Source organism: Chaetodon auriga, chromosome 13, assembly GCF_051107435.1.
Source record: "Chaetodon auriga isolate fChaAug3 chromosome 13, fChaAug3.hap1, whole genome shotgun sequence".
NCBI classification, from domain to species: Eukaryota; Metazoa; Chordata; class Actinopteri; order Chaetodontiformes; family Chaetodontidae; genus Chaetodon; species Chaetodon auriga.
This window is the reverse complement of record NC_135086.1, coordinates 15,937,127-15,957,985: the sequence shown is the minus strand read 5'-3', so window position 1 is coordinate 15,957,985 and position 20,859 is coordinate 15,937,127. Positions and strand designations below refer to the sequence as shown.

At 43.6% G+C, this 20,859-nt stretch overlaps 1 protein-coding gene across 3 annotated transcripts in view; it reads right to left on the bottom strand.

Annotated features, from left to right (window-relative positions):
* Window positions 1–20,197, bottom strand: part of myo16 (myosin XVI) — an 89,666-nt gene extending 69,469 nt beyond the window's left edge. For 2 of the 3 annotated variants that reach the window (XR_013077951.1, XM_076746704.1), the window contains exons 1-2: window positions 8,208–8,368; window positions 3,437–3,706 (exon numbers count right to left, since the gene is read on the bottom strand). Coding sequence is in view for 1 of the 3 variants with exons in the window: in XM_076746704.1 (XP_076602819.1) it covers window positions 3,437–3,706; window positions 8,208–8,235 (298 nt within the window). In the remaining 2 variants the exon portion in view is untranslated. Of the gene's footprint in view, window positions 1–3,436; window positions 3,707–8,207; window positions 8,369–20,129 lie in introns of those variants that run through there. The other variant, XR_013077952.1, reaches the window with a different exon arrangement.
* Between the last annotated feature and the right edge of the window lie 662 nt (window positions 20,198–20,859).

Sequence of the window (20,859 nt, the reverse complement as noted above, 5' to 3'; positions counted from 1 at the left end):
CTCACTGTCGAGAACTGACTGGAGGCTGGGAGTCCCTGTGCTGTTCCTGCAGGATGGATCCATACACACAATCACACGATCAATAATGGTCGCAGCTCATCAGACGACTCTGTGTATGTGCATGCACACATACAGTAAATGCACCACATGGACGGGAAAGCATCTCGAGCTCTTGATGCATATGCACACATGCTTTCTCACACACAAACACAGGCAGAGGACAAACAACACTGGCACAGGGGACAAACACTCGTCCAGTAAAGCAGAGAACTGGGAGCAATGCCCACCAGCACTGCTTCTGGCTTGCTTAGCCATCCCCACTGAAAACAATTGGAAGTGTTCATGGGTGGGACATGAGATGAGATTATCCTAAATGCCAGTCAGGAAAGATCTGGCGTTGCACCTAAAGACTAGATAAAAAGTCAGGGGACCCACAAAGACATGGCGATTCATTCTCTTGTGGACCATGACTGTCTTTCACGATTGTCCATCCAGGCAGGTATTTTTTACCCTGAACCGAAGTGTCGGACTGACAGATGCTCTTGAGCCAAATCACAAATGTACATGCACACACATACGTGACTACACAACAAGTTAACCACTGTGATACTTCAACTAGACAAGCATGAGAATGTCGGGTGATAGAAAAGACAGGTCTGTCCATCTAAAAAGATGACAAATATATTGGAGGAATCAGGATGCAAATTCAAACTGGGTGCAACTCTAGAGCATATGAGGGTTTAGTGTTTTTTAACCACAGGTAGCCCACTTCGACCTTTACTAACAGCCGTTTCATCACCATCAAATAACCTGAACTGTTGCTCACCTTTCTTAAAATTTAGCAAAAATGTACATAAACTCTTCTCACATTGTTTTTCGCCAGGAGTCATCATCATTAATAACCACAGACACGAAAATGTCATCTTTAATATCATTATTGTGTTGAAAAACGGAGACATAATACAAACTGATTGGAGGTTCCATGGCAACAAGGCTAACACGTGCTGCCATTCCACCTGCGTCTTGCTTTGATAAAGTTCAGAGATTGGTTTGGGAAAAGCAATTTCACCAAATGTCAAAACGCAGGCGAGCAAGATGTTTGCATATGACAGATGGGAACGGAGAATGGAGATGAGGTATAGTGTCCTCCTATCCAACTATAGGTCCACGTGCTGCATCGATATTTTCTGTACCTTAACCTCACAATATCCTGCCTAACCTGATGCTTCTTTCATGCTGCCTTTCAATTTCTTGTGCTTTCCAATTTTCCATTTTCCCACCCTTTCATCTTTTCTCCACCCTGCCTCTCTTTATCTTATCCCTCTTCATCTTATTTCCCGTACAAGACAAAGGATAAGAAAATAAATCTTTGCGATATCTCTGGTTACCTCGGTGCCGTGTCAGCAGAGTTCCACATCTATCTATGAACATCTAACATCTATGAATATAATTCTCGAGCCAACTCACTAAAAAAGAGGAAACGTAACAAGAGTTATGTCCTTGTCTATTTCCATTTCCCTCTCAGCCTCTGTGTTTCTTTTACCGTTACGTCTCTGAGTCTCATTTGGCTAATGGTTCTCTTTCTCTCTTGCACACTCACAAGTTCTTAAAAACAGTGAGCCACCAAAAGATCCAGTCACTTTTCTCATTAATCGTCACCATCTGGGGGATACAGAGCTTGAAAACTGAAGTTGAGGCATCCACAGTTCATTTAAGGTAACAATATCATTGTCTATCAGCTAACAGCCGATCATTTTGGTTATCATGTTACGATGTTTTCTCATTTCATACTTCAACTTTCATTTTGCGGATCTGTTTAACGATAACACTGAGAGCATAAAATGATCAAAAAATAGTCCTATTGTCCTGGTAGGCATATGCGATATAGATATGATGAACTACTTGCATCATAAAGAGGAAGTCAGCACTCTAATATCCTGTTTGATATTTAATTGTGATGTTGAGCTCTGCTTCCCAGGCTGGTTTATCTTGCCATCGTCAATGAGTCAAATCCTTTATTCATTAACCTATCCACTAGATGCACCCCTAGGCGTTCATTCCAACGAGTGCATTTAAACTCTCCTTCTTCTCATAAAATACTTCTGGAGAAAGGGGAAAAGATCCAGAAATGTTCTCACATTACTTTGGGGAAAATCCAACTTTCAAGGCAATTCCTATCACTCTGTACAAAAGGAGAAGACAGCTAACGGTGAGAACAACTGTTATCACTCAGCTCACCAGCACCAACAAGGAGCGATCAAGAAAATGTAGCCAGTGCTGATCCAACCAACCAAGCGTCACCTCAAAGAGACGGACAAAGCAATACAGGCAGAAGAACAAGCCAGGCTGATTCTCATGTGGGGAATGCTGCATGTGAGTCTACTATTCGTTTAATCCATCTTTAATTCTTACCATTAACACTATTAAAGGGCCAGGAGGCCTTCTCATAGCAAAACAAAAGGTAGTCTGGGACTGGTTGAGTGCCATGGTAGACACAACCACGGTGGTAGGTAGGCATTAGGCAGAGGGGTAACAGATCTGATTCATGCCAAGCCAAGGAACCCTGGTTTCAGTCTGGCTGTTTGCAATGGTACACCAGCTGCTCGCACAGACCCCAGCTGAACTTCACTGGCAGCCAGAGAGCAGAGATTAACACAGTGACCTGCAAAGACTGCTTGTAGGTCTGACACAGATACACCCGGACAGCTGAGTAAAGGACTGGCAAATGACTGGCATAGTCAAAAAGAAAGACAGCGAGGTCTGTTTTCGCAACCTCTTCACATCAATGTCCTTTAAAGTGTGGGGACCTCTTGAATCTTATGAATTCATTGACTATCTGATCTCACAAAAACTGCCTGAGCACTTGCATGTCTCTCTACTGGGAGTCAAGCAGACTGCAGTCTGCTTACACCTCAGGCTCCCACTTGTTTGAAACAAATGATTTAATGGTTGAAACAATGCCCAGTATTGTATTGTTCCTGGCCTAATGTCTTAACATGCTGATGTATACCAAGCACCAGGCTGTGCCATAGCTCCCATGTTGGTATCCTTTTTCTTTGGAGAATATTTCAGACCCTCTAGTCACTGCCACTGAACAGTGCAGGTGACAGACGGCAGAGTTCACAAAAAGAGACATTGGCACTGTGTGGAATTACTGTTTGCTTTCGACAGCAGACATTATCATCTCAGCTAAGGTGTCCTTGAGAGCTGTTTGGATCCGGATAAAAGCTTCACTCTGTTCTCCTCAGCTTCCAGCACAACAAATCGTGTAACCTGCAGTCAGCAGCACTGTTTTGGCTCACTTTGGTGTTTGCATGTGATAGATCAATACAAATGACCCAGCACTGCAAATCGTGTAGCCAATCCTCACCCTCGAAAGTTTACTGTGTACACATTCACACACACTACTACCTCATACGTGCGCCCACATACACACCTTCTTTGTCATCATGGCGAATGATGGCATCCTGAATGACATCGGCGAGGCCGAAGCGGACACGGTGCTTCTTGCGGTGAGCAGGCGGAGCTCGAACCTTGATGCTACCTTGCTGGCGCTGAAGGCTTTTTTCCCTCTCGTAGTACGCCCTTATTTGGTCACAGCGCATCCTCCTGACCAGCCGTTGGCGCTGGCCAATGGGGAGAGACTCCAGCAGACACTGGTCTATCTCCATGTTCTGACGAAAGACATTACATAGCTGGAAACAACCTGAGGAGAAAAAGAAGAATGACATTGATGTTTAATCATTGTTTAAACTAATTGCAAATGCAATTTATTTATAAAGTATTGGTTTCCAAGCTCTGGTGGCAAGCTGTCCCTGCTAACAGTGAGGACCACAGCCTGGTGAAAACACTGCAGTCCATGGTATTTACTCTGATACAGTTTGATACAGATCTCATGGTGAGGCAGCTGCTAAACTTATTACGGTCCGCTTGGCTGATTAGGATGCACAGCGCTGGTACAGTAAGTGGGCTCACAATGAGATCCACTGAGTGTGCTCAGGTGAAAATCAAGGGGGAGGCACAGTTTAGGTTTCAAGTAAAAGTATGCACATCCATCAGGCAGTGATAGCATCGATTGTTGGACAAATTCAGGTCATAGCCACCCCAGAGGACAAGTAAAATATGAAGAGGAGAATGTCTTTGCAGAAATAGCGTGCAATTTTCTTTCTGACTCACCAACTCATCCCTCTTTGGCCCCTGCCGTCTCATTCTTTCTTTTATCAAACCCAACTCTGCTGCGCCTTTGTTACTCCCGTCCTTTTGTGCCCATTTTGTTTTCAGTATCCCCTCCTTGGAGCAACGCTGTCTCTCAATTGATTTCCAGTGGTTCTCTATGTCTCTCTTTCTCTTTTAGGGGTGACAGAGCACACATCAGTCTGTTCGTGAGGTGGAAAGCATTGCTAGTGGGACACCTTTGATGTACTACATGTTGTCCCCATGTGTCCCACAACCCTGTCTATCTCTTTCTCACTACCTTATCATCTCTCATCATGTCCATAGAGTGACATGCACCAGTCTTTGAACAGCACCAACATCCAGGAGGGAAAAGCAACAACAGTAAGAGATGGTCGTCCATGAGTGGACTGTTGTGACTTTGTGTCTACTTCATACAGTAAACTGCTGCCTCTCATCTGGAGGGCCGAGGTGTGTTTGGACTAGATCTTTATCGTGCAGAGACAAAGCCATCCAGACAAATGGAGCTGCAGTGTCTCTGTGTGCTTTTTTTCTGTTTGATACAGCTACACATTTATGGCAACACCTGCCCCCTCCACCTCCTTTTGCCAACACACACATATACACACGCACACACACCTCTAGCACAATACACCAGTGCCATCTGCTCTGGTTAGACATGTAAAAACGGTTCTTTTGTATTCAGGTCTCAGACAAGGGGGGGGTCATTATTATACTGTTCTCATGCCAGGTGTCTGCTTCAACTGTATTTCTTTTTCGGAACTTGGCTGCAGGTTGAGCAGACACACACACACACACACACACACACACACACACACACACAAACACAAAAACACACTCGCCCTACTGCCTTTTCCAATATCATGCCACTCCATCTCTCCACAGTCCAACTTCCTCAGTCCTATGTTACAGCCCCCTTTTTTCCTCTACTGTCACATATTTCTCCCCCTCAGCTTCTCCTCTACCCGGCACATTTTGCTATGTGAATTGTTGGTGTGACTTGCTGCAGTAGTACTATGGTCTATGTCCATAGCAGACACCTATAACATGTTGTGCACTGATGTATAGTTACTGGCCCTGATCTATGCTGGCACTGTTCACTGCAAGACTAAAAAAATGTAGAGCACCGAGGGCAGAACTCGTCTCCACTCCTGTCAACAGATTTATGTCCCCACAACATGAGTAATACACACCCGCCCCAGACGACTAGTCGAGCAGCCAGAGGTGAATAAATTCTGAGTACAAGGCTCAGTAGTAGTTATTTTCTCAATTAATCAATGGTTCTTTCAGTCTATAAAATGTCATAAAATAGTGAAAAAAAAAGCCCGACATCATCATATCTTCATATTGATTGTTTTGTCCAAGAGTCTAAAACCTTAAAATATGGCACAACTCACATTTTTGCTTGTAAAACGATGGAAAGATGATCAAAATAATAGCAGCCAATTATTTTTCTGTGATGAAGTTATTTATTAATCAACTAATTATTTCTGCTCTAAACAGAAGCCTTATTGAATGAAAAAACTGGCACTGGCAGGGCTCCTCGCAAGAGAAATTGTCACACTTTTTTTTTTTCGTATTTGTCTTGGTTGAAGGTTTAGTGGTAAACTGTGAGAGTATGAGGATGGGAGACAGACTTGCCACACCAAGAAAAATCACTGAGACAGTAGATTTTATTCGCTTTTCTGTCTTTCTGTCTTAATACTTAGATAGTAGTATGAGCAACAGTGAGCAGAGATCATAACGCACACTGGCTCTGTCAGTTCAACAACACAAAATGTGTATGTGGTGAACTCCTCTCTGTCACCTCTGCCTTGGTTTGGCCATCTTTCACACTCTCAGTCATCCTCATATATCGTCTATTAAACATGCATTCAAGGCTACACATCAACCCATACACTCCCAGCACAGATGTCACATAACATACACACAGACTACGATTCAGCTGTCCGTGAAGATATATACATAAAGTGCAAATGTACCTCTAAATAAATAATGATGTATATGTTCACTGAACTAAGAGGCTCACTTTAATCTGCACAGCAGTTCACACATGGCTCTAAACGTTGCGACATGTTGTGACTATCAAACCTGACCCTCATGACTTGGCATAACCTGCTGTATGTTCCTGTATGTAATGTGGCTGCATGTGTTAATATAAAATTGTTGGTCGGTGCATCAGAACATCCCCTGGAGCATTTCTTTGTCTTGTGTTTTTAAATGAAAATATCAAATATAGCCAGCACTGTGAGCAAAGATCGATAAGAATTTTTTCCCTCAATCAATAAATACTTGAATTTCCATTTTCAGATGGAAACAGTATGTAGATTAATGTTGATTAATTAACAGAAAAATAACACAGGCATTTGCTACTGTGTGATGAATGGCCCTGAACAGATTGATAGAATGTGAATAAGAGTGGGAGAGGACAGAACTGAGTCCATTGTCTTCCATAACTTATCTACACTGTGGTGACCCGCCACAGTTAAATCCGTCCCTCCACAGTCTCATAATGAACCGAAAATATTTTTACACTTCTCATGACAAACAATGCTGTGCTTTGCAGCATTGCCTCTGCAAAGCTTCTCTCACTCCCAGTCAGTAAGCCCCCTCCCACCCCCACTGCTCTCTCACACACACAAACCTTGCAGAAGTTATCACTAATAACTCCTCGCTTATGTCGCCTAATTTTTCCAGATATCTGACATGAAAAACAATGTATAACATATGTAATGTGGCTCTGACAACAAAACTGCTGTCAGCGTCCGAGGAGCAAGTTGGCTCATCATGTATCATGTGACCTTTTTGTCATGTCATCACCGTTCATATCCACACAAACTATGTGTTTATGATTAAATCCTTTACCAGAGCGCACCAGATGAATGCATTTAACTTAAAATTTCCATCCAGGGGAGCATAGCCCTGGACTCCTCTAGAGGGTCCGAAGACCACCCACTACAGTCCCACGAAATCTTGTGGGAAACACTGGAGTCTAATGGTAAATAGGGCTGAATGAATCTGAGAGCGATGCAGTGAGTGGAGAGACAGGAAGAGAGAGACGAGGATAAAAAGCAGGAGCTTTCTTCTCCTGCCATCCCATCTCCAGGCTATCAGTTATTGATTGACTGTGGAATATCCCACGCAGGCTCCAGCTAATAACACTGACAGCACTGCAGGAGCTTGTAAATTAGACAATAGCATGCACACACACACACACACACACACACACACACACACACACACACACACACACACACACACACACACACACACAGGCTGCAAACTGCAGACACCATAAATGTACAGGATGTAGATGGATGCGTTCTCAGAATCAAGAAGCGACTTTACGACAGCCTGTACATCACAGAATTCCCTTTTTTCTCCCCCTTTAGTCCTCTTTCCTTCAGTCCATTACCTCTCAAATATCAGCATCACTCTGTCTCATTCCTCCCCATGTCTGCTCATCATTCTTCGCAGCACTTGGCCGCATTTTTCATATGTCACTCTTCCCATCCTCACCTCCTTTCCATTCCTCAGTCCTGCCATTCCCTCCCTCTCTCCCAGCGCTCCTCTAAATCACCCTCAGTTTCTCTCCATCTGTCCTTCTCTCTCTGATATGACTTTCTCTCTCTGTCAGTCTGTCTCTGTGTTATGAATATGCCAGACGCTCATGGAATCTGCATCTTTGTGGCTCTTCTTCATCTTTCTTTCCCTCTGCTCTGCCGCTACCTGCCGCATTCACCGGTCAACTTCGCACATCTGCAGCGGCTCTCTGCAGCAAGCACACACACCCACTTACTGCACGCACACACAGGGACAAAAATACCCATTTGAAGTTTAGATTGTGCTGCTGTATCCAGCTGGTGACCAGAATTCTTAAGCATGGAAACTCATACAGTATATGACACCCTGCATATATAACAAGTGCTAATATAACAGACACACACCCATGTCTGAGGCACACACAAGTACACTTGCATGCAGACAAAAAGACATGGTGAATGGCTACTTACAGCATTTGATGAAATGGTAGTGAGACATTTTCTGAGTAAGTCAGACAGTCCGTCAATCAGATAGAATGGCTGGCAGGCAGTCAGAGAGGTAGGCAGGGAGTCAGCAAGTCAGGCACGCAGGCAGACAGTAGGCAGCTACAGGTTCCAGCAAAACTAACTAATGCAGAGCTCGTAACCCAGCAGGGTGCATTATTAATCTGGCTCCCTGCATGCTATCTAAACTCTGTTCCCCTGTCTGCATTATTCACCACCAGCAGCGGCTCCGGTTGCAGCCCATGCAGCATCTACATGCACACAGGCGCAGACTCCCGTACACTCACACACTCACGCACACACACACACGCTCACACAAGACATTCACTCCCTCGGTCAACCCTTTGGCAAGGGGAGCTGCGGCTGTTTCTAGCGCTCCTCGCCTACAGCCAGATAACCGCCGCACAACGTCTTCTCAGCCATGACCGACGCACGTGCTCCACTCGCGTCACTGACTGACAGCCGGCTCAGCCCACCTCCCGTTCAACACACCCCCAATGACGCAATGCTCTTCACCTCCTTACACACCCCCCTCCTGGTCTCCTTCTATCACACATACACACACACAGTGACTCATAAGGATGCACACCTCTTTGGACTATCCTCTACCTTCCGAGCTAAAAGAAGGAAAAAGAATGGGGGGTGGGGGATTAATTAGGCCTCCCTATACTATAGATATAACATGTTGAGAGAGAGATAAAAAGAGAGAGCAAGGGAGGTCATTGGAGAAAACAGAGGAATGTAGATAGGAATGGAAAATGGAGGAAATGAATATACAGCAGGGGGAGCAAGAGAAAGAAAAATGGCAAGAGATGGCAGGGAGGCAGGGAGAGAGGGGGAGCGTTAAATTGGATAGAAGGACAGCTAAAGAGCGAGAGAGAGAAAGAAAAAGAGAAGCTGCTGCAGTGCGGCTTTTGGTTTGGTGAAAGGTTAAGTGCTCATCAGGGGTCTTAAGATGGCCATGAATTAACTACAGGTAAGTACAGTTTACTAGAACGGCAGGGCTTGAGACCAGTACATTAACGCACACTCTATGATGTGTTTATCATGCTGCAACACACACGCAGAGTGTTAAGTGACGCAACATGCCCTATGTGCTTACAGTCTCAGTGTGTCTGTGGGGCAGTCTCTATGACTTTGTGCTTTACTGATTTGCATATAGTATGAATACCTAAGCTTTGCATTAAAAAGAGGATTTGCTCAAGGGGGGGTGAGAATGTGAGGATGAACGAGAGAGCGGGTGAGCGAAAGAAGGAGATAGGAGAGAGAAGCGGGGAAAAACAGCAGACTGAAGAGGAGAAAACGCTAAAATTAGATAGCAAGAAGGATGGCAGACACACAAAATAAGGATGTGCGAAAAACAGCTGAACGGGGTGTGTACTGTAGTGTATGACTAAAGCAGGATTGTGACACACATTTTCAAAATCTGTGCCACGCTGTTCCCACTTCTGCAGGTTATATAGCGTGCTGCGTTTTCTGTGGGAGGTTTCGAGCTGTTCTCTCGCGTAGCCGTCAAACATGGGCGCCTGTAGGTGGGATAAAAGAACGTGAGAAGCAGGTGAGGTTCATTCTGTGAGGGCACTGAACGGAGAGGTGCAGCCGAGCAAGCTTGAGAGAGAACGAGAGGAAGGCAGAGACTGGGAGACAGATGTGTGCGTGTGTGTGTGTGTGTGTGTGTGTGTGTGTGTGTGTGTGTTACAGCGTGTGTGTGTGTGTCAGACTGAATGCTCGAGTAATTCCTGTCATAGGAAATCAGGTCACAGAAGGAACTCGCTGCATCTTCTGCAACACGCTGCCAGAACAACTACTCCAACATCCACCTGAGTATAATAAGACGCCGGGTTTGCATGCGCGCGTGCTTATGCATGCCAAATGAATGCAATAGATTTGCTACTAAATTAACATACACACACAGACAGCACACACTTTCACACCTCTGCTGCCTGCGCTAGCTGGGTAGTGTGGTATTTTTGTGTGGAGGACAACACAATGACAACCCCAGTAACACTTCACCCATGACACCCAGACCTCACACCAGTAGATCTGACAAGAAAATGTCATGCTTTTCCGTCAGACTACCATGAAGCATCAACGGCTCAAGCAAAACGTTGGAATCTGCGCCTGCAGCTGCTGTCATGACGCATGTGAACATGTATCATACAGTAGTGATGAACTGGAACTTTGGGACAAAAGGTAACACAAGGTCTCAAAATGAGACAACCTGGTAGAAGGCGAGTCAGCTTATCACTGGTGGAGTCACATCGTAATGATTTCCACCTCTTCAAAGCAGCAATTAGGTCAAGCACCTGAGCAGCAAGGTACATAGAGAACACAGATATAGCAGAGCTGCCAAAAATGCCAAAAAATGACGTTGAATTAAGCATCCTAAAAAAAACACATAGGTCCAAAACATCTGAATAACTGCTTTTGCGCATCATGTCCATAAGAGGGCAAACCAATCCAACGACAGACATACTGCCTGTAAATTATTTCAACAAAAACATGCGGCTTAAAAGATCTACATGTTTACATTTTACTAAAGAAAGAAATGAAATAATTATAATTACTCGCTCCTTTCAGCTCGACCTACATTTCATTCTCAATCGGTTAAAGTGATGTTGTGTGTTTAAACAAATAAAAAAAAGAATTTAACAATACCCATTTCTCAGTGTGTTTACTCCATTATTTAAATATGTGCAACAATATACATGTGCACATTTTATACTATGAAAATTCATACTGTGAATGGTAACTTTCACTGTCTTTGGCTGTGTGGAGATTGTGCCTCCCTGCTTCCACACAGCAGTGACAAACTGTCATTAGGACGGCTTTTCTCCCACAGGAGATGACAAATTCCATTCTCCTCGACAGAGCTGTCATTCTGCCATCATCACCCTCAGGTGTCAATCAATACCACGGCTGTTTTACCACCATGTTCCCACCCTAGAGTGTGTGCATATGTTTGCGTGCGATCTGACACTAATAATGCGAGATGTCTGATGCAGGGAATGTTTCCAATTACGGCAAAGCCAAAGGCACTTGGTGAGTTTGGGGTTGATGCATTATATATGAAAAGAGATCTCCTTGGATTAATTATTTAGCATATATGATATATTTACACAAATAAATATTTATTTTACCAGCCAAAATGAAAATCTTGAATATCATTTGCACGTACTATGGATAGCTTAATGTGGCCGTGCAAATAGTGTACTGGGTGGCACATGTGCACCTGCATCCACACACACAATAAAGCTTTTTTTTAGGATGCAATAATCCAGGAACCAGGAACAAGAATCCCTCAAGCCCCAATGACCACTAGACTATGTGATTACAACAGGAAAGCATTTACATTTAGTTTGTTGATTTTAGGGGCACAAAACCACCATCTATTGTATCATGTTGTTCCCCACAAGGTCCACAGTGAACTTTATAACTGACTATGTGCACTGTTTGAAATCTGCTGTGATAGACCGTGATGTGGTTGTTCAGCTTAGGCGACAGTTTGTCACTCCATTGGGTTTTGTTGTTACATGGTCAAGCACTCTTTGCTTTGAAAATTATGCTACTGATGCAACACTCTGAAATGGTTCATTGTTTATTTCTGTGTGAGACTTTTCAATATTTATTAGGTTTTCACTAACTGGAAATGGAACGGTAAGCCACATGCTATAGGCTCTATTGTCAGCATTTGTTTTAGTTTTCATCCACATGTTGGTTGCTTTGTAGGATTAGTTGGAACACATGTTAGAATATGTAATAACTAGGCTTTAGAGTGAACAGCCGTGCCTTAACACGGGTGTTGAAAGACGCTCTACTCAGTGAGTTACACCCTGGTGGATATTTGCTGGCAACTGAGGAAGGCAGAGATGAAAATGTGCGAGAAGTAAATGTAAGAATGAAATATTTATGACCAAACGCAACTGCAGTGTTGGCCTAAAAAAACTGAACAAATATCCTTTGGAAACGCAAACACCAACAACATTTGGCTGGTAGTCGATTTAAAGGTGTGTCCCGTTTAGCTGCTCGAGAGTGCTATGTATTTAATCTAATGTCTGTGTGGTTACGACAGATTGGCTGCTGTGCAGTGCTGATGTCATGCGGCTTTCTTGACATGCTGTTGAGGTTTTGGGAGTGACCTGCTGATGTGGTTTTGCGCCAGCTGTTGTCCCACCTGGTTGTTACTCAAGATTAGAAGGTCAATTTAGTGTTGGTGTCCATCCTGTTCTCAGGCAGTGTTTTACACGCGTGTGTATGTGTTTATACATACAGTATGTGTGTTTTGTAATATAAAAATACTGCTTTATTAACTCTGTTATATGTATGTTTTTGGCTTTTTGCTTCAGTTATGATGATGACAGATGCATTAATGTGTTAATATTTCCTGCTGGGTGTTTTTTATCTGCTGAGGCACCTTCCAGCAACTTCACTGACTAGAAGAGGATTCTGGATACGAGAAGGCAGTGTGCCTCTAACATACACACAGACACAAACACAAACATGGGCTTAAATACAGAACAGCAGGAACAAGACAGAAACAAGCATTAGGCCGACCCACAAAGAGGAAGTCTAAGAATAATACACAGACAGGCTGAAGCAAAAATTTTGCCGTAAATTGTGCCCAAAAATACACTCTTCTAACTTTTCTCACACATTCTTGACTTTCCTCGCAGCATAAAGGGATTTGTAATGCTGCAACTCACTGGGATGTTTTTTTCTGGGATTACTTGATCACATTCATCAGAAAATGATGAATTACTTAAAAAACAACTGCAGATACGGTACACCTTATGCATGTGTTAGTATATTTATAATCTGGGCATCACCCTTTAGGATGGATTATATTGTAATCCAAGCATTTTTTCCTCCAACACAGCAGCTCAGTCCAGGTTTAAACTGAACAGCAGGGATTACTATTTAATATTCATAATACTAGTTAATAGCCTAGCAGCAATATTGGTCAATTCCATGGTGAATTGTTGCCTGCAAGGGGAGGATTTAAATGTTTCTCTGCATGATGTTGCAGAGCACTAAGAAATTCCACTGAATCAAACAGAGGTTTATGCGCCTTGCTCAAGTCCACACAGCTGGTAATTAAAGCTGTATTATGCAATTTATGACCATTAGGAGGCAAACAAGACTCACAAACAACTTATAGTAAGAAGCCTTGGCATAATATTAGCATATGAAGTTCTTATGGATAAAAACAATTGCCTACTTATGAATCTAGAAAAGGAAATAATGCAAGATTCATCCCACTGGAGTCCTCAGCTTCTCCATCTACAAAGCCTGTTGCAGTGTTGAAGCAGTACCATTAGCAAAAAAAACACATTAAATGCTTTAGTGGTGAAATGTGATAGCCAAAAGGTGGACAGACAACAGTAAGAATGGCATCCATGTAAGGACCAGTCACAGTCTACAAAGGAGATGTCAGAGATTTGCCAGTGTGGCTCAACTGCAAACAGACCAAGTGTTGCTGTCACCAGCTTGGTGGTGCTGATCGAACAGACATGGCTGCAGAGCGACACGTTTCCTCCGCTGACACAGGGCAGCCAATGTCACCTTTGCTCTGTTCATTTCAAACAGAACACGCACAATACAAGCAATACTTGTAAATCCCTTTCCTGCAGAGTGACATTATGCTCAATGTGCTGAAATTCTGTGTTGGTATGTGTGTGTAGTGCTGCATAGTGAAAGTTCTAAAATACTAAATATTGGCATCAAACAAATTGTACTCTCATTTATTTATTCTTTTATTAAAATGTTCCAGATTTTAATGAAATTTTTTTTTGCCAATTTCAGGCAGCATTTTAGTAGCAGTTCCCATTTTTCTTAAGATAAAACAGTATTTTTTTTGGAAAAGGGCGTTGAAAAAGCATGGTTTTGGTAGAGATATGTATTACCAATATATATAATATTGGTAATAGGGTTGAAAAATATTAAATGACACTCTGCTCTAATCACACAATACAGGCTTTTTTGGGCTTGTGAGAGAGCACCATTGTAAATAAAATCTTTACACTAAATCCTGAAGCAAGACATTTTTGTTTCCAGGGAAACAGTCATACACCAGGTGTACCAAGATAGGCAATCTGCTTTGGAGCTGCCTGCCCATAACATGTGCCAGGCCCATTAGCCTGTCATTCAGCTACAATCGTGTCATAATGTGTGTGCCCAACAAATGCTTAATGTTTGATCAGATCAGTCAGCTCAAAGCCCAAATGTGGTGAAAAGCTCCCTAATCCTCAACTGTAAATCCCCTTCCCTTTGAAAACTGTCATACAAAATGACAATCAAGAGAAAAAGCATGAACTCCCATTGAATGGTTGATCAAGATTCCCTAGAACAAGGAGACAGAATTACTGTGCTGCAGTTGTATGCCTCCACCAGCCAGTCAGTTTGCATTTACATCATGTCTTTCCAAAGTCATGTAATGTACGTGGTGAAGACTTTGAAGGAATTTAACAAAAGGCATTTGATTCCAGTAAATTATTTCCAGTGAGAGACATGCTGTCTTCACTTACAGACTGTTATCACACAGGAGTACAGAGGACTGATAGAGAGCTTCATCACATGGTGCAACAACAATAACCTGAAGCTAAATATCAGCAAATCCAATGATCTTGTGGTGGACTACAATGTTTCAAATATAGATGTTGCGGCAAAGAAGCTAAAAATTGCGAAATGTGGATGTTTCACACAAATCTTCAACCCGACAGCACAGAAGATCTAAACAATCAGCACAGGACACCCAAGATTAGTGTCACCAATCCAGTATGTGACCGAATGGGAAATATGGTCAAAATCTGCCCCTCTGTGTCTGAGCCATGGCGTTGAATAAAGGCTGGAAAAATGTTTTTGCAGAACATTGTGATGTCACAGTGTATTAAGCCTTTGACCTTTTGGATAAAAAAATGTCATCAAGAGTCAACAGCTGGATGGAGAGGTTGAAGGAAGGACAGAAAGGCAACATCTATGGCATCTTCCAGCCATTAGACTGCTACAAATGGGACACTGGTGGACTGGTTAAGCTCATTATGACCGCAGGCTATGGGGAGGAAGAAAAAAACATGATGAAATCAAGAGCGCAGCAGAGGGGGAGTAAAGTGAAAAATCTGGAAGAATTAGGACAATTTGACAGACAAATGAAGTAAATTAGTGTATGACAAAGGCAGTAAGAGACAGAGGAGAGCTATAACAATTAATAACTTATGAGCCGTCCTCGCTCCTCTCGCTCCTTTCTGCCTATAATTATGTTTCTGCTTCCATCCCTAAATCACCTCCCCACCACTCTTCAACTCCAAAAACACTCAAACTAGAAGCGAGAGTATCTCTCTCCCCGCCTTTGTCTACCCTTTAGTACCCTCTCCCCTAGCTGCCAGCTCTGAGCAGCTGGCACAATGGACAACATGGGAACATAAAGGATGGCTGCAAGCTTCAGCGAGAGACAATCAATAACCAGGCAAACAAAAGAGCAGCGCAGTCCTGCATGTGAGGAGCCCCCAACTAAAGCAAGACCCAGCGCAGAGGCGGCGTCCTCCCGCTACCTCGCTCTGTTCTCGGCTGACTAAGAGTGAAAACCATGGCCGCCGCCTGGCACACACTGTATCAGTGACTCATATTGAGCAAACATACCCGTGAACAGTTGGATCCAACGCCTACTGCACATCACCATTCTGTTTATATTATGCTATCATGCTACACTCACAGCTGTTCAAATTCAAGTACCAATGTTCCCTAAGACACCTGCCGCGTATGTGAGCAAGTGCGCACACGCATACATGCACGCACACACACACAGAGTACTGTGCACACACACTGTGAGTATAACAATTTGGAAAAAAAAAAAAAAAAACCTTATCGCAAGGTCTGTGTTATACGCAGATTGTGACTACATGACTACAGTATTTTCAAACACCGGGGACAGTCTACATGAAATTGAATGTTGAGATGTGTGCACACATTCAACAATTATTGACTGTGGATCAAGAAGTGGGATTAGACAAGCCTGGCGTGCTTTTCCTGGGTAAAATGGCCTAGTTTGCAAGTAGACCTGCTGATGTTGTAAGAAAATCCAACATGCAAAACAAAGAGTTTCCTATCTCATTGTAATCCTCATGATTTCCCATCTGGCGTTAAGAGTCATTAAACAAACAGATCTCAAGGCAAACACGGCAAGTATACAGACATTTGGTCACAGTGCCATCAATAGTAGTTCAGTTTCCTGCAAGTTCAGTTTTATTTCGCCATTCTGCAGCCAATCAAAGAGTCCCAGGAACTATTGCTAACTTTTGTGTATTCTGTCCTGTCTGAACCACTGAGAAGAGCAGTATGGTTCTTTATAATTTAAAGTTGCATGAGTGTGTGATGTCTAAATTGATGCTAGAAAGCTGCTATGCAGATGTGAAAAAGACAGAAGGGCTGCACATCTGAAATCTGAAATACTGGAAATCCGTGAGTGCTTTTCCTGCTACATAATTATACTGATAGAAAGGGAGCTGGTTTTGTCTCACAAGCTATCATCAGTACCAAGTCTCTCTGTATTGGGTTAGCCTTTGCGAGACAGGGTCAGATCCAATACACCAAATATCCACTGTAAATATTCTGCATTCACACTACAGTTGAAAGGAAGATCAGTACCGCAATAAAAGTCGTTGAAGCGGAAAAAAACATAACGGCAATCATACACAAGAAGTCCTCTTTTTGTACAATATTTTTTTACACTGTATATAATACATATGCGTGGCTGCATGCAGTAGCTAGGGGGAGAGTTTGCATATTGATTCATTGGTTTGAGGCACAAGTATCAGGAGTTCTACCAGTTAAATGCTACTCTGATTTAGTTATGGAGGCCTGTCTGTCTGATTAAGCTACTTGTTGAACTGCCTGCTTGCACTTTACACTTTGCTTTACAGCTTAACTGTAAGCTGTCATTTCAGCATGAAAAGTAATTGGACGAAACTGCTCCAGCTGAAAACAGTGTGCCAGCTATAGTACCATAACAACAGCATTCAAAGGTCGGCTCTTAGTAATTAGCGTTGACAGCATTGTTCCACTGCATTTAAACACACACAGGCTCATACACGCATATAAGTACACACATGCACAACATCCCAGGAGCAGATGTTGGTGAAACTTCACATGAAATAAGGGATCTTTATTCCCTGTACTTAACTCTTATTCACACACAAGTTGGCTTATTGAAATGGATGATGGGCTGGTCAAAACACAGGTAAACCTGTAGAAATCCTGAAAAAAGGCCCCTGGTTTCCTGTAAAGTTTTCTGCAGTGAAAAAGGCAGAAAAAACAGCTGTGGATGTGCTCCTGAGTGGCACAGACAGCACGAGCAACAACTTTTCTTCCGATCCATTGTCCCACCTGACAGCAGCAACCTCAGCATCCCTCCTCCTCCTCCTCCTCTTTCCTATGTTTGTTACCTGACTGCGCTCTGGAGAGAGCACCACGTCATGGGACATGTCACACTAAGCATGTTGAGACAAAAAATTCTGACATGCTTGACTTTTCATCGGGGTCATTTAGCATGCCATGACAAGACCCTCCATACAGTCTGTATGTGGGCATGTTTAAATGTGAGTGTTTGTGTACAGGTCAAATCACCGTATCTGACCACAGCAATGGCAACCAGCTAACAACACAAGGAGGAAGGACTGACTGTACACGCACGGACACAAACACATTGTCTGACTTCAGCATGGTGTAAACACAACTCCTCATGTCACTGAGCAACCTCCTTGAAACGCCTCCTCCTTTCCAGTAGTCATAAACAGTGAATGAGAGAGTTGCAGAGTGAACTGAAAGACAAAGAATAAAACTAAACTGAGTGCTTAACCGAATCACATAAGGACGCAGTATCGGAGACCCAGAGGGAGATGGCCTCAAATCCACTTCGAATTATTTACTTACAACATTGAAAAAACACAATGTTGAGTCGCCTCTTGCTACAGGGCAGTTCTGTTCTCAGAGCAGATACAAGGAGCGATCTGAGCTGGCGTGGCTCTGCACTACTGACCCAGTTGCGCCCCCAACCATGCCATCCAAAAAGCTGGCAGACTCACAGTCATTTACTTAACTGAGCTTTCAGAATGACTTAAAAGACATGCCAGCACTGCTTTATAAAGTCTGTACTGGAGCCTGTTAACATCCACCCGGATTCCTCTTCACGATACATACAACGAGCCAATTAGTTGTGGCTGACGTGTACGTAAACAAGGACTTCACCCACTCCTGTAGTACAGCTTCCTACACCTGCCAGGAACATTTTTCCTCAGTTTCAAATTAAACCATCTGAAATAGCCTCATGTATATTCATCCTCTCCCTATTTATAATTGATGCCCTGAGCCCACCCATGGTGCTGAGGCCGACCACATTGACTTCTAGCATCTCACACCTTTACAGCATCAGCTGCTCCACTCCACCTTGCATTAACGCCACATTGTGGACTTTGGAACTAAATTTTGAAGCAAACTAACATCCTGACTCCTTCACACATCAGCAATGATATTTCTGCTGCTGTTTTTAAAACTAAACGTTCTGCCTTTAAGTCTTAACTTCAACATTTCACTGCCATAAGCATACAGGTAAATGTGTCGCATGTATTTTAATGGCTTTCAACCCTGATACTTTGTACTTGGCTGCTGTGATTTCTGAATAAAACAGAAAAGTAGGTTCTGAGCTGCAGCTACATGACTAAATGCAAATGTATCTCTTTGTATATTCTGCTTGGAACCAAACATCTGTACTGTTCACATACGCTTGTCACAGCAGGCCAAAATACTAGCTTGCCTACAGTACAGTGTCCTTGGAACTTGAATGTTCTGTTCGACAACAAGGTGGCCTTGATGGCAGCCTCTGAAAAGATGTGAAACCAGCAACAATCCCAATTTCACCTTCACACTGTGAGACAGGGTATATTCCAACAGATCTGTAGACCAATGGATTATGCTTTCCAAATCTAGCATAAATGTTGATCCCTTGATCCCTAATGTAATCTGTTTCCCTGTTCTGGATGCTGACCAAAGCCAAGAGACACTGAGCTAAGGATTCTGATTGGCTTTCCTGAGACCTCTAGCCCCTTGCCTTCAGTTCTGGCTGTTTGTCCCTAAGGGGTCACCGCAGGTCAACTTCGTCATTAATCACACAGCCAGATGAATGGCACAGGATTTGCCAAAGAACTTGCAGCGGGGTGGTGCACTGCAAAGGAAGACAACCCTTTAATCAGAAGAGGAGCTCGGCTCAATCTGCAGTGCTGGAAAAGCAGTTTCTCTGCTGAAGTGTTCTTTAGTCAGACTTCACCAGCTCCAACAGTGCTGGTCAGTGGCTGACCCTTTGCTTTGATATGCCTGTGGAGAGGGGCAAGTGAAGGCAATTGCTCTAAGGGACCAGAAAATGATTGCACGATAACTGAAAGCATTAGCACACCAAGTTGCTTAACAACAACACTGCCACAAGACAGCGTGCCTCTCTTTCACACATAAACATGATATCAACAGATTCATGCTCAAGTACAGCTCTAGAATTAGGCAACCGATACACTAATTCTCATTAGAGCAAGGATATCTGACAGCGCACAGGAATCAGCTGTTCATTCTCAGCCTGAAACACACACATTCTTCCACACTAAGCATCTCATGGTATATTTAGACATGCGACAACTGCACGGCACATCTGCCTTTCCTTTCATTCCCGGTGGCACGCCGGGAGCACCACATGACATCCATGCACATTAACACACACATGTCCTCTCTCTATGACCATGTCACATGTTGTCAAGACCTAAAGACAGTCATCAGAACGAAAATCATAGTTGCACTCCTCACCAGCGTTCACTCTACTGACAGGGGAGGAATCGAGAAAGAGCGGAGCCTTACCAGCGAGAGCGAGTCCACAGAAGACACCAGCTTACGGAGAGGAGAGAAATGTGTCTGCCCGACGAAAACCCAAGCAGAGACGCCTCCCGTGCTCTACCACCAAATCAATTTCACACTCTCTCACCTCCCCGCCGCCACTGTGATGTCATTCATTCATCCGTTTCCCCGTAGCCATGGCAACTCTGCCGCTTGGAGCTGTTCATTCTGTTACATCTGTCTTTCTCTCCCTCGTTCTACGTCCCTCCCCCTCTCCAGACCCCAGTGAACCCAGCCCACTTACTATATCTGAGGGGGTACAGTTACACCCCCAGCCTCTCAAGCATCCACCCCCTCTTCTCTATTACATCGTGGAGCTGGTGTGAAAAAAAAAAAAAAATGAGTAGGAGGGTACAAAACACAAAAAGGGGAGGTGCAAGGATTCACCTCATGTAGCACACACGCCCTGAAGACTTTGTGGTCAAACAGGCATACTTTTGTCAAGGCCGCCTGTGAAGACAGAACTGGGAGACAAAGAGCCGGCGGACAAGGGAGCGGGGAGACACAACAGAGCCTGAATAGGTGCTCCTGGAAATCTCTTGTTTAGACGTGAGGCAGCTGTCTGATTTACACATGGACAAACAGAACAAAACAACACATAACAGAACCTAAATGCTAATGCACAGATGTGCAGGTCTGTAACTCCCTAATACACTCACATGAGCTCAAACACATGGCCCTGTAGTGTAGTGAA